This window comes from Haemaphysalis longicornis, unplaced genomic scaffold (assembly GCF_048455015.1).
Source record: "Haemaphysalis longicornis isolate Haplotype H1 unplaced genomic scaffold, Haemaphysalis longicornis Haplotype H1 scaffold_14, whole genome shotgun sequence".
Classification (NCBI taxonomy): domain Eukaryota; kingdom Metazoa; phylum Arthropoda; class Arachnida; order Ixodida; family Ixodidae; genus Haemaphysalis; species Haemaphysalis longicornis.
The window spans coordinates 707545-731125 of record NW_027526245.1 but is presented as its reverse complement, the minus strand read 5'-3'; the positions used below and the strand labels follow the sequence as shown (position 1 = coordinate 731125).

General features: G+C 45.3%; 1 protein-coding gene across 3 annotated transcripts in view; it reads left to right on the top strand.

The window, feature by feature from the left end:
• LOC144165139 (uncharacterized) overlaps positions 1-21002 on the top strand; it is a 249251-nt gene extending 228249 nt beyond the window's left edge. For 2 of the 3 annotated variants that reach the window (XM_077695243.1, XM_077695241.1), the window contains 2 exons: positions 5085-5307; positions 20187-21002. In XM_077695243.1, the coding sequence (XP_077551369.1) occupies positions 5085-5307; positions 20187-20533 (570 nt within the window). In that variant the 3' untranslated portion in view covers positions 20534-21002. Of the gene's footprint in view, positions 1-5084; positions 5308-15865; positions 15970-20186 lie in introns of all 3 variants that reach the window. The other variant, XM_077695242.1, reaches the window with a different exon arrangement.
• The last annotated feature ends 2579 nt before the right edge of the window (positions 21003-23581 follow it).

The following is a 23581-nucleotide window of genomic DNA, read 5'->3' as shown; positions in this document are numbered from 1 at the left end:
GCACGATAGTTTTTAGCGTTCTTTCGCTTGATGTTAAAGGAATACTAAAGCCCCATTACAAGAAATAGAACGAGAGTATAATTGGGGTCCTCTTTTCTCTAACAATGGTATCTCTATGCTATGGGTGGTGTGAACCATTGCGAAGGCGGCACATAACCACATGCGTATTTAAAGTATTAGGTACACCACGCACAGAACAGATCAAAGATACATTTACCGTATACGCGGTATCGCATTCCACACAGTCGTTGCCTTCAATTTTTAAGGCTAATCAACATGTAATTTATATTTATAGCGTAAATATGGTGTAATCTTTCTATTCAAGAACCCACGTTAAAATATTGGGCCTATAGGTAGTAGAGGTGAGCCGGGCAATGACCTGAGTAATACGGTATTACGAAAGGGCATTACGAAAAAACAAATGCCAACGATTGTAGCTTTGTTTTTAATCACCACAACCTCGTTTCTACGCATTTTTACGTGACCTAGTTTCAGTAAGAGATAAATGTACTCGCAAGTAAATTATTTTCAGTTTAACGCATAGCTGCATACCAGACCGTGAGTACGGGATTTACAGTTTCACTATTTAGCGGACGTGTAGGGACAAAGTTTTATTTCTACTACCACTACCGATAAAATGCATTACAGTGGTTGTCATTGTCTATTGTACCAGCCTCAGTCTTTTTTTAGGGAACGTTTGTGGATAATAAGTAATCTTATTGCTCTCGGACAGGTTTGTCCACACGTAAACGGTAACTTCCCTTAATGCAGCGCCGGGTAGCTGCGAGTGAGAATTCACCATATTTACACCACATAGCGGGGTTACGACGCAGAGAATAACAAACTTTGAAGGTATATTGTTCGTTAAACATCCTAAAGCTGTTCAAAAACCATGAACCTGGATTAAAATGTATAAAAATATTTGTATGATGTATCAGAATAAATCTTCCAGCTCTCTGCGGAGTGCATATTTAAATCACAGTGTATTAGTCAAATACTATTGCTCACATAGTCAGTTGCATTAGCAAACTGGCGGGATATTCAAAATTTTGAGTTAGGATAAATTATATTGGTGGCAGTGTGGGCCTCAGTCTATATTTGCCTTCCTATCTAGTTCTGGGATTGCAAGCGTTCTGCCGAAAAGTACGGTACAGGTGAAACGTAGGCTGTCAGTAGCCATGTGCTGTTTAATCTTAAGCTATGATAGCTACCCTTTCCTAAAAGACATTCTAATTGTTTACTACTTATATTCCTCAATCTGGGATATATTTGTTGGGCCTAAACAAAACATACGTTCTGGGGCGCCATATGGTCCACCAGTAAACATTTCACCGGTGAATAAATTGCTTGTGGAGCGGTAATATGGGAGGCTTGCAATTTCTGGGGCGGCAAGATGTCACATATACCTTGCCAAGATTTCTTAGAATATTAGGTGTTTTTTTTTGTGCTGAAGTCCCAAAAAATGTCTTTGTGCAGTACATTGTTCACCGGACATCTTACAACTCGGCTGCCACTAGTGACACTATTTACACGGCCATATACCAAGTATCATGCAAAACAACGAGTTTATGCGAGTCTATGCGGTTACATATCATTAAGCTGGTGTAGCCCTGATGGCTCCATATGTTCGGGGATGCCGAGTAGCAACACAGGGATGTCAGAGCGAAAGTTGCGGCCGTACAGGACATCATACAAGATCAAACAATGCGTTGCTAGGAGCTGGACATATAATAGACAAAACGGTCAATAATGGCTCGCAACGAACACTCGTGTCCTTACTTATACTGCATCCGCAGGAAACCTATATGGCGGGAAGGCGAATATCACAGTCAGGCGCCGAGAGATCATTTGGGTTGACCCGCTCACAATGGGGCAATATCTTTGTGTAAACGGCCAAACTTGCAGGTCACGGACAAAGTATACCAGCAGAGGTTCTAGGTTCTGCGGCCCAGTCGTCATATCGGGTTATTTAATAAGGCGAAGAAGCCCAGTTGGCGGTGTGCTGGCGCAGCACAGAAATGCATCCTATAAAGGTGTGGGCAGCATTTGTCAACTTCCTGTACCCAACCCAGGCACGCGCAAATAATGTTAAAGTATTATCCTCCTATGGACCGCAAAAAACTCGCGTATGTGACCACACACCCTCAACCCTTGTTGGTGATGAGGCAAAACAGCACGTATGCCATGGCCACTGACGTTTGTGCAGACTTGTCATACGGCCGACGGGTCAAAGTGTCTCAAAAGAGAAGCTGATGTTAGCAGGAAAACCAAGGCAGTGACGACTTCTGATTACAAGCCACGGAAACAAAAAGCTCAGTTCTTTCCAAGAAGGTCCGTGAGCGAACCGACGACCGTCGAAAAGTCACGGATGGGTGGAAGGAAATAGATATCCAAGCTTACAAAACTGCGCTCTTTCTTGGTCCAGGGTAGACGTTGGAAGGGCTGTTGCGAAGGTGGCCGCCGTACCATTTAAATGCATCGCCTTCTCTTATTGGGCGAAGCCGACGAAGAGGAGGACCAAGGGGCAGGCGGTCGCTCGCCAGCGGCTGGGCCATAAAAAGAATGGCGAACAGCAAAAACTATGGCTTCTCTCTGACTGGGGCTGAAAAGCGGCCACCCGCACGAGTTAGCGAAGCCAGACCTCGGTGATGCGGCTCAGTCGAAACGTTCAATCCGGTTGTGCTACCGGCGAGGTGAACGGGCACCCGGCGTCCATAACCTGATCAGAAAATTTTGCGCTCCAGCGTACCTCTCAGGAGCATGCACGAGCTGGCCGCCGAAGCCAAGCCACACTGGCTTCCCATCAGTCGACAAACGATGGGGCCCTTACGCATCGTGGGTGAATCGTTGAGAGACGGGCAACGGACTCCGACCTCTCATGTATTCAAAGATGAAATGTGATCCGCCAAACATTAATCTCATTTTCCTGGCCGGCCCTGCGACATTGTTCTTCGAATACTCTCAGTATCCTGTCTAGTACATAACACAAGTTGAGTGTCCGTTTGACATCGTAATACATCTCAAAAATTTTCCCTGGTCCTCCCGTATACGCGAAACACGCCCACAAGTGTAGCGAAGGTCCGCTTACCTTCACAACTGTAGAGCGAACTGTCTTAGTGGTTCTTCTGACTCTTTCAGCATCGTGGAGTTGGGGAAAACTGTTATTTGGCGGATACCACTGCAAAATTTGGTTCAGTGGAACTTACAGCGCGACCGTTACAAACAGTCTCTTGTGACAGCAACTCCGTCAAATTTATTGCGAAAATAGAGGATAAGCAACGATTTCGTCAAGGTAGCGTAAGCAAGTGAACCGCTTGAAGCCCTGTTATATAGATTCCATCATGCGCTCCAATGTTGCTGCGCCAAGCAGGGGCAAAAAGTCATTTGAATCGATACAGGCGTTGCGGTACTAAGAAGACAGCCTTCCCACATGCGGAATAATAGCAATCTTCCAGTCTTCCGAGCGGACGTCAATAAGCGATAAATAGTTTGCGCCATAAATCGGAAAACGTATCATCAATACTACCTAGCGATGGATCAATGGTGTTTGGACTGCTCACTGGATGCTTTACAGATCAAATCTGTCACAGTACATTGACAAGAGTCATAAAAGTTACCTTACCTCGGCAGGAATTATGTCGGTTTGCACCATAGGTGCGATATTTTTTGTGTTGTTTGACAGGACGGATGGTCGTGGGAGTGATGTGAAGTACCGTGAAAGGTCAGGACAGAAGCTTGGTGGTCTTCGAGAGCGCAAATTCTCTCAGCTGACACTAGAATAGGAAGTATTTGCGCCAAGACAAACAAGTTGATCAGGGAAGATTCATAGGATTCACATAACCTGCATGGACGCGACCGTTCCAGATTGCGTGGTATTTAAAACTATGAGGTAGTTATCTACATTTCGTAAAAACCTGTTTTGCTTTCAACTCGGTTAGGGCCAGCGATAAAATCTTGAAGCCTTAAATATTGAGGCATCGGGTTCCCATGTTTTGGCCATTTATATCGATTGCCTGAACCTGTAGAGTTCACGCACGAAGTTCCAGTAGACGACTCGTTTAGGCGCCTTGAGCTTTATTTGCCGGCGGAACATGTGTGTTGGATGTGTGAGCCCAGAAAGTCTAAAACACTCCTTCCCTTCTCCTACAGCCACAACGAATTTGTAAATCGGGGTATCAACAAGTCCTTTCTTAAAATTCACATTTTGAAATCCTGTGACTATTCAGGAGAAAAAAGGTTTCTGTGCCTAGGTTACCCGCCTGGTGGCAGGAGCCTTCCCGCATCAATTGCTGACTTTAGTGGCTCGTGCCTTATAGAAGGAGTTCAAATGTGGCAACTACGAATACCAGGTGATACTACCAGCGAAAGAAAACTTTGTTGTGGTACCATACTTGGAAAGAATATTGCACAATTTTAAGAAGATTGCTATGCACGCGTGCGTTGACGTCTTTTTCTCCGCCTCTGGAAAACTTCAAAGCTCACTGCGATGGTAAATGGCAGGGGCAGACAAAAAACGGGCTGCTTGAAGAAGCACAGGTAGCAGTTTGGCAAGTCTAACGAAGGCATTGTTTACTCCCTCCCTTGGACTGTGGCAATATTTTATTGGCCAGACGGGCAGATGCGTCCACGAGAGGCTGGGGAAACATAGGAAGCTCGTTGAAAATACTGCTGTTTTCTAACACTTGGCTTTGCATGATAGAAATCGTGCTAGCGTTTTGCTGTGACGAGTGTGCGAAGTCATCGCCAGAGGGAACATAGGAGCATGCAATGGAGAGGAGCATGCAATGAAAACATAGCGAGTTTGCATACCTTTCTCGCGACGTAATAGCACTTCTGGTTTACTGAAGCATGACGTTTAATCAGCATGGGGAGTCACAAAATTCTAGTGAAAGTCATCGTCCACCATTTCAAACTTATTATTCGTTCACTCTCGTTCTGTAGCTCTTAGTTCAGCAATCAAAAAGTTACGAAGACTTCAGAAATGATAACCTTTATATAAAATGAATTATGAACAGATTGTTTACCACTACGCCTTTTTTCTGTATGAACAATTGACCGCATGTATTGTTTTTTGTTCCACACAGGAAATGCTTGAGGTCCTGTCAACTGCAGCGAATGCGGAAGTACAGAAGAAAGCTGACTGCTTGGCTGTGATTTTAATGTCACATGGAAGAAAAGATTTGATATTCGGAGTGGATAACAGGGGAGTGCATCTTCATGATGAAGTGTACAAGTTGTTCAACAACAAAAATTGCCCTGCGCTGAAAGGAAAACCCAAGCTGTTCTTCATTCAGGCGTGCCGCCGCCGTGAGTACATTTCAGTTTTGAGCACTACCGCAGATAAAAGAGAAGAGCCCAAACTATAGAGCCTTCACAATGCTCCCTTCCATGAGCTCAATCAGTATTTAGTTTAACAACACTTCAAAAGAAGGCTACGAAAAATGAGCTTACTTTTTAAATGTAAAAATAGGTGGGTTCAATAATCACATGTCAATAATAAAAAATAATACAATTCCTGTTTCATTAGGTTCAGACAAAAACCGTATATCGCAAAGTTTACTGCATGCCAAAAGCAAGGCGTGAAAGAAGAAAAGTGCATAAAATAAACCAAATAAACAACGAAAAAACGGAAATTCCGGTATTCATTTAATAAAAGAACAGTCAAAAAAGTAAGGCGTTAAGTTGGTTGTTTCTGCAGTTAGGGGGCTAAGCTCACCCTATGTGGAAGAAACGAGGGGTGCTGACTTCTTCGGACACGACCAGAGTATAGCGGCTGGAGAAAGTACGCACCTAAATACACAAACAGAACTAACAAAGCTAATTAATTCGGCACAGTCCCTATGAAAAGTTTTAACCTACAGAATTTCAGGCTGCCGTGCGGTGAAAGATTTTCGAAGTTGTTGCATAATGAAGGTGTTCTTGCAGTTGGCCAAGTCATAATGGGCTGATGAAGTGACAGTCAGGCTGGCGATTCCATGTTAAAGAAGGCCCACGGCTTTGCGAACACTGCCCAGTTTCGCCAGTCTGGAAGGCAGCGAGGAAAATGCGGTATGGCCTTGGGATATCATTGATGTGGAAGTCCTGCTATGAACTCGGACAGACCTTCGCGTTCCTCCTGCCTCCAATTCTTTCTTCTCTCCTCTTCTTTCTTCCCATTTCTTAAACGTGCTTTCAGCAGACTAAGGCACGTGCACTTCTACTTTACGTTTATGCGCCTACTGCTAGTTTTGCAAAAAGCGCATCTTGAAGCACTAAGAGAGAGCGAATAAACTTTAATTAAATCAAGGAAATGCTTGTGACAGGCGTCCTCATTCCCCGATGCCTTGAGCTCTGGCATCGTCGACAGCCCTTTTGATGAGGCAAAGCTGATCTTCGAGAACGGAGCTGGCCAAGGCTCTCTCGGAAAGTTCCGTGGAGAGGTGGATGTAGTGGGTTCTAAGGTAGACTGATTGAAATTTATAGCGGGAGACGTTGAAAAACGACTGTCCCATTGTGTTGTTTTAGTACTCGTTACGTTCTAGCGCGATGCGTTGAGAACAAGTGTCTCGGTGTTTTGGTATCGTCACTACATGAGACAACGACGACAGGGGATGCCGAAACCGTGAGCCCTAGTGTGCAAAACCAGCAGTTGTGGTTGCGAGCGTAATAATCAGTCAGGTAGGCACGGTTAAGGCCCACGTGTATAAAGGTATAGAATGAACAACTCCGCGTCTATTTAAAAATAACGGAGCCATTGACAGCCGCCGAATCGAAATTGAGTAAAATATCTGGCGCTGAAATATACTACAAGGATTGAAAATGAGAATTATCCCCATCCGTCACGCAATGTGAGTTTTGTGTGTAATCTACAATAACTCGAGTGATCTTCCAGACACAGGTTTGAATCCTGCCGGGGCCTGTGATTTCTTTTTTTTGTACTGTTATAGTGAGTTTGGTGAAATGCCGAAATCAGCGAATTTCAAATAGCGTTGCTTTTAAAAAAATTTTTTGCTGGAAGTAATCAGAGGCCGTCGCGTACGGAGTAAAACGAGTTACAGTTGCTCTTTGGGACAACATAAAAAAGTAGTTGTTACTGCCCTTTTAAGTGTTGCAGTTAGGCGCATGATTGCAATGTGGAAATTGTAGAGGATGATCGGTCAACCTGATATCCAGCGTTAGGTTTGCGAAAATGTAAGTGTACGTGGAACAATCGCCTGGGTATCCGAACGCGCACATCTGAAGCGCGGTGGCAGCAAAGCGCCATAAGGCAATGCCTGCCAGTCCACGTCCCTCACAGCTCCACACGTCACATGCACGCTGCACTTTATCACGGCAGCGCTAGATGGACGAGCATTTCTGCTCTAGCCAGGCAGTGCTTTTACTTGCATAGAACAGTAAGTGTTGTGTCGGGCTCTAAGTGACACCCGCCCGTGGGTTTGTCTTTTTGGCACTTTGCAATCGACAAGATCCATATTCATATTTATGGAGGACTGAAGTGCTGAGCCAAAGGTCGGCGGCAATTATATTTTTGCATACTGATCCCTAGATATCGAGTTGATGTATGAACTACAATTTTTATATTACAATCGTATGCTTGGCTAACCATGGCTATCCTAACAATGAATATTTCTGAGAGATGAAGGTTGGAATCTCCGAACGGTGGCTGTAGGATCTCTGCCGAAGCTCCTGTCGATAGGCTCTCGGTCTATCTCACTAACCAACAGGGTAAACTTACTAAAAACACCCAGTTCCCCGGTTTCAAAGCGAGTGCTTTAGTGTCCTATCTGATGTCGTCTGGAACGCGCAAACGGCGAAGTAGTATATAAAGCGCTTCCGGTGGCCGGAATCGAACCTGCGCCCCCCACCTTATGGAAGCCTGCGTCTATCCGATTTCTCCATTTCGACATGGTCGAAGCGGTTTGGAAAACATAGAAACATAGACGACAACCAATGAATGTGTTTCGAGGAAGCTTCGCGCTTACTATCACCGACGTTTCAAAGAGGGGTGCATGATTTTTTGCTTGCCCTTTGGTTTTTCATTTATTAAACCCAAGATTAGGCTCCTGAAAACTCTCCGCACCTTAGTGCACGTTTCTACAATTCCTGCCATATTGCTCCAAATACCTGCAACCACCTCGGTTTATGATCATACAATTCGATGACAACACCAATCCAGGGACATCGAATCCAACGTTCCTTAAAAACAATTTCTGCGGAACTGTTTCAGGCAAGAAGTACAATGCAAGAAACTGATCTTTGTACAAATCCCTGTTGATATGAATAAACCAAGCACAGTAATAATGTCCTTGAAGAAAACCTAATCGCCCATCTCCGAATCAGTCACGTCCCACAAAATACACAGAGCAATAACCACGTCGGAAGAAGTCATATTGGAATTGAATAAAAAGGGCGAACCCGAATCGGCCCTCCTTGAAAGCCTGTGCGACTGGAGCGTTTTTGCAGAGATAAGAATCAAAATACAAAGACAAAAATCCTTATTAATAAATTCAGACATCCATGGGCATCCGACATCAGACATCCGCTGCGCTTCCATTCATAAATTGAGACCTGTGATCGCAGCATCCGACATGACTTTGCTTGTGCAGGCTTTCTGCAGTGCACCCTCCGACCATATGCCCCGAAACGAGAGCGGTGCTCAAATTGCCAACGGCTTGGGCACTGCACTAACAACTGCCGCAGAAGAATAACGTTTGCAAAATATTCTGAACAAACCACCCCCCACACATTTGATATAGCAAGGAGATTTAATATCCAAACTTCAGTGTCCCGCACTCAGACTACTCTAGGATATGTGAAAATTTCAAAATTAAAAAGGATTTCATAAACTTGAAAATAACTAAGAACATTTGCCCAGAAATGCGCAAAAGGCTCAGCGCCTTGCTTCTGCAAAGTATTCGGATGTAGTCGGCGGGGGCCGCTGCGGCGTCAGGTCTCCACAGGGACTGAGTGCCGCGAGTCGCCCTTTGTCCCACATCCGTCCCGTCGCGTTGCCTGTAACAGCCCGAACAGTCACTGTACCACACACCCATCGCGCAGCGCTTGCGGTGGCCACCAACCGCGTCGGGAGTCATGCTGCTGCTTGCGTTTAAGCTCCACCGGCACTCAGTGGCCCCCACGCTTGCACCACCACCTGTGCTACACGTGGCGCCCCCAAAAACCTTAGCAGCAAGGCCACCCGAAAAGGCACAAAATTCAGGCAGTCTAACTCGTCGGTAGTTCTCCGTAAATCAAAAGACAAAATGAATGTAACCGACTTCATGTCTGAATTGTAGGAAATGAAACTGGGTGTTGCATCCAAGGCAACCGAGAAGACAAAATATATTAATATAAGATTTACTTCCCCGAAAAAGCTCACGTAAATCCACATACCAATCCCTCTTTACTGTACATAGTGGAAGGACAAAACATCACACAGTGGAACGGCAGAGGCGTGTTAGAGTCTAGATGACATATATAAGATATTGCATGGCAATCAAACAAGTGCGATCTCCATACAAGAATCACATTAAAACAACAAACACGCCCTTTTTCTCAACTGCTACTTAGTTTTGAGAAGGGCAGAGATTGGTCGCAAGGTCTCCGGGAGGGGTGGCCATAATTCGCCAAAAATTGTTGTCATGTAATGCCATCAATTTGAACACGGTACTCGTGCATGTCTAATTAGGGGCCTATATTTAATAGAATAATAACTGTATGCTTGCTATGCATCCCTTCTTATTATTGGTTATAAATTTCTGGTTTTAAGAATATTAGAGATCAGTTGCCTGGACTATAAGTAAAAGTGTGCGACCTCATTGCTCATAAAATAATTTCCGAACGTCTTAAGAAGCATGAATGAGTTACTTTACACAGCTTACATGCAATAGCATAACACACAGCACTTACTCAGAACTTCACAAAGGATGGGCTCTGAAGTTCTCTTTCCGTCTGCTGAGTGGAAGGTGGGTAACATCCGAAGGGCAGCGACCACTAACAAACCACCAAACGTATATCGGCAAAGACACAAATAGCTCAACTTCCGACAAAGCGTTCAACGAGGCCTGGGAAAACTGGAATATATTCACACAGACATCTAGACTACTCTACGTATCCACGACACACCTCCACGTGAAGAAAGCAGCCAAACTTATAGAGGTCCAAACTGTCGACCCTGCCAAAGCTTCGATTATCGTTCGTCTGTACCAACCATCCGATGAGCTCGTATCTTAAAGAGCCTAGGCTCTCGAGAAGCGTGTGAGCCGTGAGGCAAAAAGGGAGAGCTGGTGCTGCTTCCTAGCGTAATATACGTACACACTGACAAGTGCGAGGTATTGACGGGAACACAAGCACGTAAAGGCAGCACACAATCTCGCCCTGGTTCGCACAACAGGGCTCACACATAAAGACTAGGGTAAGACTTTTTAACAACGTTTTGAGCATGCTGCAGTTCTGCACACTACACGAACTCCTTCATGAAACATAAAATGTCTTGTAAAAGGAGCCCCAATGCGACAGCAACAACTAAAACCCGCCCTACAACTATCTCCGCATACGTAAGCCTTCATATCCTGGCGTACTATATAAAACATTATAATACAACACACACACGCAGACACACTTGAAACATTGCTCCACTTATGCAACATGTGGCTTTTGGGACACCGTTCAAGATTGTTTAAGGAGGCCACTTTAATGGTCTTTTGTACGGGTGAAGGACCCGTCTTCGTCCTGATGTTATCGACTCATTGTTTTGAAAAGCTATCTGTGCAAGTTTCTCGACAACAGTGAAAATACCTGAGTTGTGTACATTTTAGAGTACTGTGGTCCTCTCGAGAGCTAACAGGCAGGCTTCAGGGCGGGGACATACACTAAAAAGGAAATCGTGGTATTTCAAGTGACATCAGGATGCCTCCTCTATACACAGTTTCGCGTTATAGTTCATTGTGAAGTCAAGAAGTCTTATGACACCATTTGGCACGAGGGAATCGTCAACGACCTGAAGTCGTTTGGTGTTTCTGGCAACCTGCCTAATACCCTTGCTCGTTACATGTCACACAGTACTTTTCGCGTAAAAGTTGACCCTTTAACTTTCAGTCTCTCTGTGGAAGAAGGCGGCGTGCCTCAAAGCGGCATTATGAACTGCACACTGCTTATACGTAAAATGAAATACCTCGGAAAGGCTTTGCCAGGAAATATTTCTTACTCCCTGTAGGTAGACAATGTCCAAATATCATTTCATTGATGCATGATTTAAAATTGAACCGAGAAAAACGCACATGCGGTGCGTTTTCCCGGAGGCGCAGGATCCATCATGATTCTGAAATTGCACCAATCTCGTACCAGTTTCTGACCAATCATATTGCGTTTTTAGGCTTAGTACCAAATAAGAAACGATGTTCACTCTCCATATAAAAACCCTGTAGCAATGCTTCAAAACTATAAATATTCTAAAGGTGCTTCTGCACCCCTTTTACCGAGCCGACAAATATTTTGCGTTTCATGTGTCTTGTAGCGTCACGTTTAAATAAGGGTTGTGTTGTATATGGCTCAATGTAAAGAGCATTAAACTGTTAGACAAAGTGCCGCACCTCCGGCCCTGTCGTGAATCTAGAGAAGTGATGCACCTAGGGCAACCTCTTTGTTCTGCAGCTTCTGGGAAGAGGCGTATTCGAAGTTAATATGTAATGTGTAATATGTGGAGCCATAAACACCATCGCAATTTCGCATCAAATGTGTATGCCATGAGTATGACTTGGATATCCAAGATTCCATGTGCTCTTATTTCAAGCGATATCTTATCTGTCCACTTACACTCGGCACGGCCATGAACACCCTCCTCCTATTCGTCTTGAAAATTAGAGTTCAAGCGGATAAATTTGTTTTTTTATGACAGTATGTAATCGCCCAGTTCTGATGTATTCTCACGTTGAGAACTACCTCCTCTTGCGTGTGACATACACTTTAAAAGAAACTGACTAATGTAATGCACACAAATCTTATAGTGCATGATGCGTAGTCCTTAAATATTTAAAACTTAGATTTATTCTTGAACCCATGCATACCCACATACATGCATACATACGTACATACATACATACATACATACATACATACATACATACATACATACGTACATACATACATACATACATACATACATACATACATACATACATACCGTATAAACCGGATTATAGGTCGACCCGGTATATAGGTCGACCCCCTACCTTGAGGTGGGAAAAGTTGCCAAAAAAAATAATTCGGCACAGAAGCGCACTCACAATGTCTATATTTATTTTCGACGCCCGTCCGTCACTGCCACTCACTATGCCTGCCGAAGTCACTCGTCCGAGCTCTCAGAGTCGTCCAAGGATGACTGCTTCACACTGTCATCTTCCATGCCATCAGGCGCGTTGCTGATGGAGCACTTCCTGAACGCTCGTGTAACCATGTCGTCGGGCAGCGACTGCCCAGAGAAGGACGCCCAGCTTGACACGGTCGCAACCGGCCCGTATAGGTCTTTTTGTTGTCGCCGGCTATCCACTCATTGTACAGTTCGTGGAGCCGGTCCGCGCATGGCCTCCGGAGCGATCGTGAGTGAAGTTCCCGGACACAGTTCCTGGACGAAGTCCGCCACTTTGTTCTCCAACTCGGGGTGCACCGCTTGACAGAACGATCGGTTTCGGGGGTTGCACGCGCGCAGCTTAGCTTTCTGGCTCCGCCACTACCGCACACTTTTCTCTGAAACGCCAAAGTGGCGTTACGCCGCCATATTCCCATTCAGCTCGGTGACTCAATCGCCGTTAGCTTAAACACCGCGGTAAACTGGCGTCGACTGCCGCCAGTTATCTCGGAACAGAGACGTACAGAAATGTGCGCACGCACGCGTAATAGACGAGTAAAAGACGAAAAACTAGAGAAAAGCGAAATCAAATAAAGGCCTGATAGAGCGAGAGAGCAGTCCGACACGAATGGCGATTGGCGACGGACTACACTTGCACATTGTTGCCAGACAACGATTTACATTCTGCCAATGACCGCTATATAAGACGAAGGGTGACTTTTGTGCGGATTTTTTTGGAAAAAAACTCGACCTATATTCCGGTTTACACGGTACATACATACATACATACATACATACATACACACATATATATATACATGCATACATACATACATACATACATGCATACTTACATACGTACATACATGCATACGTACATACATACATACGTACATACATACATACATAAATACATACATACGTACATACATACGCACATACATACATACATACATACATACAAGAAAAGAAAACTTTGAACAAGGTAAAAGCACGATTGTTGCCAACGTTTCAGCAAAGAGACTTGCTTTCGTCAGGGCAATCTATCACCCGGCTGGCACGATTTATATAGGGGTAGGTCCTCAGGTGAGGGGGGAGAAGGAAAAGAGGAAGTGAAATTGAGAAAGCAGATTTGTTTGGGAGTATGTCGGGGGAGATATTGAGGGGCAAAGAAGGTTGTATCGTTTGAGCCGCGAAGTAGGTAACAGGGAAGTCAGCCGGGGGTTGATATTCGGAGAATTTTTGGAGAGAAAAAATTAGAGAGTGTTTGTTGACTCGCCGCGGGGCATACGGAAAGGTTCTCAGAACCGCTGGAAGCACACCGGGCGGTGAGAGGGGGGTCCTTATCAGAAACTATCTGCAAGCCTCGTGCTTTAACCTTGTTCAAAGTTTTCTTTTCTTGTGTTCTCTACCATCTTCAAAAGTTCAACTGCTCCCTATATACATACATACATACATACATACATACATACATACATACATACATACATACATACATACATACATACATACATACATACATACATACATACATACATACATACATACATACATACATACATACATACATACATACATACATACATACATACATACATGCATACATACATACCTACATATATGCATACATACGTACATACATACATACATACACACAAAGCCACCGTCATCACATCGTGTATATTACAATCTGCCACCCGGAAAGATGGCGGGGAAACAACAAACAAAACTATGCATATAATCACACCACAGGTTTAAAAACCCGGAATAATGACACTGCAGACTCCATCAATTTTTTTTTTCAAAAAAAATTGGCTTCAATCCACGCTGTGAAGGGGATTGGAAAGCAAAGCTTTAAACCACACCTGCAACAATTGCATATGTGACATCACTTGTATTCACACACGTCGCCTTACAACTAGGGAAACAAGAGATTCTGCCAGCCGTCACCTGGAATTCTCGAGGCTGGCATCCCGAACGCAAAAGCGTCGCCCACAGCCGGGCTAGAGCCCGGCCGTGTTTCTGCGGAAAGAAAACGATGAGGAGCGTCTTTCTAAGAGGGGCACAGTGCAACCTAGCCATCCTGATGTGCTTGCTGAGTGGTACACCACCGCTCGACATACTCGCCGACACCAAAACAAAGCGGCATGTGTGCTTAGTGATTCCCGTTTATACCGATTAAAGCTTGTTATTTTGAAAATCTTGAGAAGTTATAGAAAGCTGCGCGATGTTTTTATTCGCTATGTATTAGAACTAGTTGCTTCTTTCGCCTTTTTTCTACTTCTTTACACAAAACCGAATTGGTATTCAATAATTTAGATCACGAAGTCCCATTCGGGGCCATAGCTTTTTCTTACATAGCTTTTTCTAGCAGCGAGATGCCTCTATGAGTCTTAAAAACCAATCTTTAACGTATCTTTGCCGTACGACAACTTACTTCCGTCGAGTGCGGGTTACCCAGGAACTGCTGTCAAACAAGTTATTCAAGCCGTGCGAAAGAAGCGCGCAATAAACGCGAAGCTGCGCCAAAACAGGCCCGAAACAACCTCGCCACAGAACACGACAAAGCCTTGCCGCCGACGCGTTCGCCGGTGAGCATTTAGCTCCGCGCGGGGAGCGCTGGGTAAATTCGCCGCGCCATCTACAGTGTGCTCAGTGAGTGAAACCCTCCGGCACCCCTCCCGCTGCCGCATCCGCCGCGTTGAGAGTTTTAAAGCAAACATTTCTGTCTACCGGCCAACGGTTCTTTCGTGGCGCGCTGGATGACAATCTCTCAATGCGGTTGAGGCAGTGGTTGGGGGAGGCATAAGGAGGGGGGCTTCGAGGGTTTCACTCACGGCGCACACTAGATAGAATGGAAAATATTCCTAGCCTTCCCGCTTGCAAATGCCTGCTCGATGGCGTCGCCGATGGTGGTGTCGGCAATACGGCTTTGTCGTCTCCGTTAGCGGCGATTGTATTCGGCCTGTTTTGGTGCAGCTTCTGTGCATTGTGCGCTGTCCTTTGACGGCTTGATTAACGTGTTTGACAGCACCTCCAGGGTAACCCGCACCCGACGGAATTAAGTGGCCGTACGGCAAACATACGTTGAGGATTTCTTTGCACGGAGGGAAAACATACAGACACGTGGCCGGAAAACCTGTGGCTGTCTGTATGTGGCCGGAAAACAGCGGCCACATACAGACACGTGGCCGCTAGAGACATGCTACCTTTCGTGCACTGCTTGCCCCGAATGGGACTTCGTTTTATTAATTGATGAATGCTAATTTGGTTGTGTTTTAAGAGGGATTACAAAAGGCGAAAGTAGCAACTAGTTCAGAAAATATCAATTATAGAAGCTTCCTCAGCCTTTTCACAATTCTGAAACTTACCAAAACAACTTGTCTAAATCAGTATAAATGCGAATCCGTAAGCTCACATGCCGAATTCTTTCGGTGTCTGCGATTCTGTCGAGCGGCAGTGTAGCAGCATGCAAACACAGCAGGATGGCTTGGTTGCGCTGTCTCACCCCTCGAAAGACGCTCCTCTCCGTTTTTTCTCCAGGCTCATGGCCGAGCTACAGCGGCAGCGCCCGCCGCTCTAGCCTGGCCGTGGCCGACTGCTGCCAACTGCTGCAGCGTTCAAGACGCCACCCCCACGAATTCAAGGTAACGTCTGGCAGAATCTTTGGTTCCAGTATTTGTAGAGCCACCAGTGGGAATTCGAGTGACGTCGCTTTGGCAATTGTTTTTGGTGTCATTTAAAGCTTTCCTTTCCAACAACCTTCACAGCGTGGATTGGAGCCAATATTTATTGGCTCCAAACCTTTGGCTTTCAGCGGTAGAGAGGTTTGGCCTAAAAACCAAACTCAGCATTGAATAACATGACTGTCGTTTCCCTGACACATGTATATCCTTCGTGCTTGATGCGAAACGCTTCAATTATCCATCTTTTGTCTGCTATGGGTGGCAACTCAGGATGGCACGTCCGCTCCCCCCGGGGGTTTTGGTTGTCACCACTGAGTTGTCATCGAAGCTCGTTCAGCGAGCTGTGATGTTGGCGTAGGCGAACGTTAAGGCCGCTCTGGCATAGGCATTTCTTACCACAATTGAAAAGGAATACTGTAAACAACGTCTTTACGGCACTCTACGAAGTTTACACCATGTTTTACCCCGCAGCCTTCCGTTTTTCTGTGTGTTTTGTTTGCCAAACTTTGCGATCAAGAACGGCCTGCACTCCCTAAAGATACCACACAAACACCCAAACAGTGCCTTTTAAACCAACCTTACCAAGTCTCCTTCTGATTTTACATGTGCTACACACTGACCTAATGTTCCAGCAGAAGAGTATCACACAAAACTACCAGCACTTAAGCGACAGAATCATATGGCGTTTTATTTGCAGCATAGCACAACAATCGGCAATACACGCACTCAGTAATCTTTCCAGACTGGCTAATTGGGCTTGCAGCCTTATCTTTTTCTAAACTAAGGAAGCGTTGTCCTCAACCATCAACCACGTTCCTATTATTAAAAACTAAAAATAATTGGTCACTCGGTTCCGGGACACAGTGGCCTTCTGGACAAAAAATTGCTGATCAGAATACTTCTATGGTCGCCCGCCACACCAGCGCGTACTTAGTGCATGTCCTTTACTTTGAACTAAAACCACTCGTAAGGAGGGCCCTTAGTTCACCTCGGCTGCAGACCAGGCACATTCGAACAAACAACAAACAACAAATCGCACAATATACAACCTCGCTAATTAGATAACAGCCAAACAATGAAGACACACTGAAGTAGCTTTTGCTAGGTTGCCTATAGGCCACACACATGTACTGTACTCAAAAGTCCTCACTGTTTTTTTAAGACCTTTGTGTAGCAGATGGGGTGAGATCCGAACCCTAGTTCACATCCAAAATACATAGAAAGAACTTCACACAACACGACACAAAGATTGCCCTGAACTGTAGAGGCACATTTTACTGTTTCATTAAGCTTTTTAGCCGTAGAGATAATTCTTTACATTATACGTGTTTCTAAATATGTAAAAGAAATGCCATTTTGGCAGATCCTTGCATGTTTGCATAATGGCAGTGGATATTTTGCCGGCAGCCGGCAGATTAGCCTGGGAGAAAAGTTGCCGGCAGTTCCTTCCCATTGGCTGGCCCTGACCGCGTGATTATTCTGCCGGCACATTTCCTCGGGGGCTATTTTGCCGGCTGCCGGCATATTTTCGCGGGTGCTATTTTACCGGCTGCCGGCACATTTTCACAGTTGCTATTTTGCCAGCAGCCGGCACATTAGCCCGGGAGAAAAGTTGCCGGCAATTCCTCGGCAATGCTGCCTCTGTGCGCCAATGCTGCGGCAGGCGGAGATGTCAACTTTGACATTGGGGACAAGTTTTCGAGCTTTGCCGAGCTTGAGGAGAAGAGTGATTGGTACTGTTCAGTGAATTAAGTCAACCTATAGATACGAGTCCGCAAGATTGCGGCGGGTATGTGGAACTTTGAGTCAGCCCGATGCGAACTTTGACTTTGATTTGTGCTTGTTTCCACTTGCCGTGTGTGCGTATCAGCAAGCAGCCGAGAGCTAAAGTTTGGCAGTGTGGTGATTGTGCATAAGTCGCTTTTTTTAATCTGTCTGATTATGTTTGGTATATGAACGCAAAATTAGATGTTTTTTGGACGTCTGCCTGCTTTGCATAATTTCATGCAGAAAAATTGTCTTTACTGAAGTTCGTGTTTTAAACTTCATAGAATTAAAATAAACAGTGGTTAATTCTAGCCGTGCAACCTTGATTTTTCGGCTGATCATTTCTTTATTGTGCGACTTTGCTTGAAATTCTACAAAGGAAACGCCAAGGAACATTCACTGTCTGTGATCAAAGTGTCAAAGTTCGCGTCGGGCTGAGTCAAAGCTCCACATGCCCGCCGCAATGTTGCCGACTCGTTTTTATAACTTGATGTAATTCACTGAACAGCACCAATCTTTCTCCTCGAGCTCGGCAAAGCTCGAAAACTTGTCTCCAATGTTAAAGAAGGTTAAAGTTGACATCTCAGGCTGCCGCAGCATTGGCGCCCAGGGGCAGCATTGCCGGGGAATTGCCAGAAACTTTTCTCCCGGGCTAATGTGCCGGCAGCCGGCAAAATAGCACCCGCAAAACTGTGCCGGCAGCCGGCAAAATAGCCCCCGAGGAAATGTGCCGGGAGAATAATCACGTGCTCAGGGCCAGCCAATGGGAAGGAACTGCCGGCAACTTTTCCCCCTGGCTAATCTGCCGGCAAAATGGCCACTGCCTTGCGTAATTATCTTGGCCCTATTCACCAGTAATATTCATTTCATTTTGCTTTGTTTGCTTTTCTTTTTGCTGGCACGTAGCAGTATTTACGTCTACTTCACTGTCATTAACTAGCTTTTTCTTTGCTCTTTACCGATGTTTCCTTGCGCCATTACCCACCAACCATCGTCATGATCATCTTGTCTGCGGTAGCTTGTGACTTGGCAAAGCTGCAACGGCTTCTGGGGCTGAGCTTGGGCCCTCAATTTCACCATCGAAGCAGCGCATGCGGGGCTGGCTGCGCGTGCCCTTCAAGGCAAACAGGAGAATGAATCCAATCATCCAGTAGATGTCGCCAAGTAGCAGGCTACCAAATCTCAAGAAAAGATTTCACAATACAGTGTGTGCATACCCTTTGCTTTTGTTCTTAATACCTAAGTTTTAAAGCAGTGCCCGAGTCACCTTGCTTTCAAATAAACAATGGTTCCGCTACGTTTTCAATGCATTTACTGACATGTCCCGGAAATAACGGTACCGTGTTTTCTCATATTGTTCAAAAAAGTATCAGCCGTACTCCTAGTTGATTTTGGTTACAAAGGATTTATTGGGGAGGAAACATATTGCAAAACCCACTTTCCAGAGTACTATCTTTCGTCAACAGGCCGTAGGGACCTGAACAAGAAGATATCTCGGCTTTAAACAATTTAAATGTTATCCTAAAACTTTACAAAATAGTATTTATTCACTCACAACCAGAAACCCATCGTGATGGGCTGAACAATTCAATACACAATAGTTATTTAGCTAAATAGAGCCGCAGTGTTCAGTAATCCGTTTCACTCAATTCATCAACACACTATTCATTAGTTCAACACCCGAAGCAATTTCACTCAACGATAAAGCTGTCAAAAAGGTGGACCAGCTGTTCGCTAAAGGGGCTGGGCACCCTCTTATGACTAGCTCAGGTACCAGTTTGGAGTTGATGCGGAAAGTAGTCAAGAGAGGGCACCACAGCCCCTGAAATGTCCTATAAAGAGTCATTGAATTTAGTTTCAATAGTTTAGGGTAAATAGTTGGTTATTCTTTATTTTTTTTTACTTTTTAATTTTCTATACATATTTGCGGCCTAGCACGGCAGCCTCAACGGCAAGGGCGCAGCGCACAGATCACCATGATACCTTTGCATAAGAGTAACGCTTCCCTTTGTGGCACAGTGAGATACACATCAGCTTCCCAATGCCAGGGACTGGGGTTTGGTGCCGGCAAGGAGAAGCGGTTACCTTTTCGGAGCCGCTGTTTGGTTGCAGGACGCCATAGCCCTGAACAAGGTACTGGGAAGAAAACAATATTTTAAGACTGAACATGTTTTCTGCAGCCAAATGCAGTGCTGAAATTCAGGGTATAACGTAGCGGCTTAAATATCTAGGGCAAAACCTTATCTGCAGCGTTTCACTCCGAGGCTAACTTGAAAAAACAAAACGAACAAACAAGACTCATTTGTGCCTGCCTGGGTGCGCAAATCGCGGCAATAATTGCCGCTTGTGGGTCTAGAACAAATCTTTGTGTAACAATCGCATTCTATTTCTATTACTTATTTTCTCTGCAGGTAAAGAAAACGACGCCACAGACGAGGCAGCGGATTTTTCCGGTGGCGACGCTGGTTCCCTGGAATTGCCACACGAGTGGTCTGACATGTACTTTGCCTACGCCACAATTCCAGACTACGTTGCAATCAGAGACACATACAACGGGTCTTGGTTCATTTCGGCCATCAGCAAAGTGTTCAGCCAGTATGCTGCAGTAACTGACCTTGACGGCCTCATGCGTAAAGTTGCACACGATGTAATGCAGCATTCCACCCGTGAGAACGTAGTGCAAACGACGAACCCAGAACAATACGGTTGGACAAAGAGGCTGTATTTTAACCCAGGCCATTGGGTGAAAAACTACTAATGCATTGACAAAGCGAGCGTGCAGTAGCACACAAAGTGTCATTACTTAGGTAGTTTGGAAGCTTTCTGTTGTATTCTTAGGTAATGTGGTAGTTTGGGAGCTTTCTGTTGTATGCTTTTGAAGGTTTGTGGAGGCCCCGAGAAAAATTTGTCGTTTTTACTTAGGTAGTCTGGGAGCTTCCTGTTGTATTCTTAGGTAGTTTGGCATTTTGGGAGCTTTTTGTTGTAATCTTTTGAAGGTTTTGTGAAGGTGGCGAGAAACATTTGTCATTTTTACCCGTACTTTTAATTGCGGTGGTCGTCCTCTGTTGTGCCTGCGCCGACCATTCGTGGGAACGCGTATCATGCTCTCCCGTTTGTAGCGTTGAAGCTTTTATTACTTGCATGGGGTGGCTAAAACGAGCCTTGACTTGACTATCACCTGCAGACTTAGGGTTATCTGTCTCCGGGAATAAACTTTGCTCCCACGACTGTGGTGATTGTGTTCTTTTGTGCTATTTTCCTAAATGAAGTACCGAAGTGTTGCGGCAAGGGCCCCTAATAGCTTTTTCTTCTCGATAGCTAAGAAAACAGGTGCTTACTTTACGTGGTGGTAAAAATTAAAGTGCTCTGACAATTATCCTTTATAATCGTGATAAAAAGAGTACATTTAGGAATATGATCCGAACCACAACCCTAGCACCTTCTACCTTGCTAAACAAATGACAACCCAAGACTGGAGTATTGTGTTTTTTTTATTTTACAGAACATCGGGGTCAACGAATGAGGATAAGAAAATTAAAATGTTTGGTAACCTTTCCATTACAAAACCCGCGCCTCAAACTTAAAAACACCCTCCATTTGTTGTTGTAAGTTTTGTTTCGACGACAGAAGTATCTTCACGAAGAAGTACGCTGCCATTGGAGGCAAGCTTGTATGAACCGCCTAGTCGACTATTACAGTTGTTACACTATTCACCTCGAACCCACCAGCGCTACATATATTATACGGTGTTTGATGCTTGTGATAGAATCAAATGCGGCTATTACTCTCTCCGGGGTGCATATGCGTCTCCACAAAAGGAGCTTGTGCATCTGCGTTAGCGGCCGGATGCAATGTTTTTTTTTAAGACGGAGATGCAGCGATGCACCTTCTGGAGGAGAAAATGCGTACAAGACTTGCTCTGTTTCTATGTATTCACATGCTTCCGTGTACTCCGGTCAAGTGTTAATCTAACACACGCGGCGCTTACGTCGTGTGCCGTCATGCTGTGGTGCTTAGATGGCTCCTCTCAAATATAGTTGAGGGTTCAGAACAATCCAGTTGAAAGCCTTGTACTTTTGCGACGCCGTCATCGGTATGCTGACCACTCAAGCACGGCCTAAAATCGAAACACGTTTCCATCGAGTGGCCGTGCCTCAAGGCAAATACCCCTTTTACCGGTAGCAGAGGTGGTACAGCTGTAGGCGGCCGATAAGGCGGTGTGGCCGAGACCACGTTTATGGCGGTTGCGTTGTCTGTCCCATGGACAGGACGAGGCGCGTAGAACGATGGTGCCGTTCCCGAAGTGTGCCGAAGTTCATGCCGCGCGCTCACTGATAGTGCTGATGATGATTGTGACACTGGTGAAGATGGTGATGATGGCGCCACTACACAGCTAGTTTTATGACTAAAATACACCAAATACACCGACTTCTCTTGTCGACCAAGGTCATAGACAAGCTGACGTTGTTTCGGTCATGCATTTGAGCTAGCATTAGAGCATTAGAGCATTTGGAAAAGTGGCACCTCGTGAGTGTTATGTACTGATAAACGCCGACACATACTGCAGGCACATGGTAAACCTACCCTAAACCTACCTAATTGGAGATCAAACGGGATGGCGGAGCAGTTATGAATCCTCCCAATAACGGCATATCGAATAAACACGAACGCAGTGTCTCGAGTTTTAACGACACCGTTTTCAAGCAACACTTTCTTGATTGATTGTTGGTTGTAAGGCGCCGACGGAATGCAGGCGATGAGACACAGCGTAATTGAGTGCTCCGGGGTAATTCTGACCACCTGTGGATCTTTTTTTAATGGATCTGCACACCAATTTGAAAACTTTTTGCTTCAATTACTCCGTGACGCCGGAACAGAGACCCAAACACCGTGATGCTGTACGGATCGCCGGGGATCATGTCAACCTTCCATCCCGTAGAGGCTTGATGATGACCGTCTTTTGTGAAAATGGTGTCTGTGCCGTCTATGCTGTCCTAGAGAGTGAGAAACGTTTTTCTTCTGACCTTGGTGTCTCCGTCGCAAGAAGCATTGCTGATTTTAAAGAAAGCGAATGCCACGTTTAGTCACAAATTTTACCGTGGAGTACCAGCATTGAAACAACGGCGCTGAACTTGCGATCCTTGAACAAACGCAAGAATACAGTGAAGTGACCGCGGTCGCCGCCTTTGGACGCGCATCTGAAGATGCCTGCAAGCCTACGCACCCGTTTGACGTTAACCTCATGCTACTGTCAGAAGAAAAAAACAAACTATTCGCTTTGCTGCGTCGCTGCAGCGGGTGTTTTTTGTTCACCTCATAATTACGTCAGACACATCTAGCGAAGCACGGAATAATAACCGAAGACGGAGCCCGACCTACTCGACAGTCACCGTACCGCGTCTCTTCACACGAGCGGGGAAGTCATCCGGACACAAGTCGAAGAAATGCTCAGCGAAGACATTATACAGCCATCGAAAAGTCCCTGGGCTCCTCCAGTCGCACTCGTGAAAACAAAAACGGCACATTGAGGTTCTGTGTTGACTACCGGCGACTGAACATAATCAACAAAAGGACGTGCACCAACTGCCACAAATCGACGACGCCCTCAAACACCTCTACCGTGCCAAGCACTTCTCATCGATGGATCTGAAGACCGCCTACTGGCAAATTGTTGTGGATGAAAGAGGCCGAAAAAAAACTGCCTTTATAACCCCGAACGACTTATACGAGTTCAAGGAGATGTCTTTTGGGTTGTGCACGGCGCCAGCGACCTTTCAAAAAGTCATGGGCACCTTGCTAGCTGGCC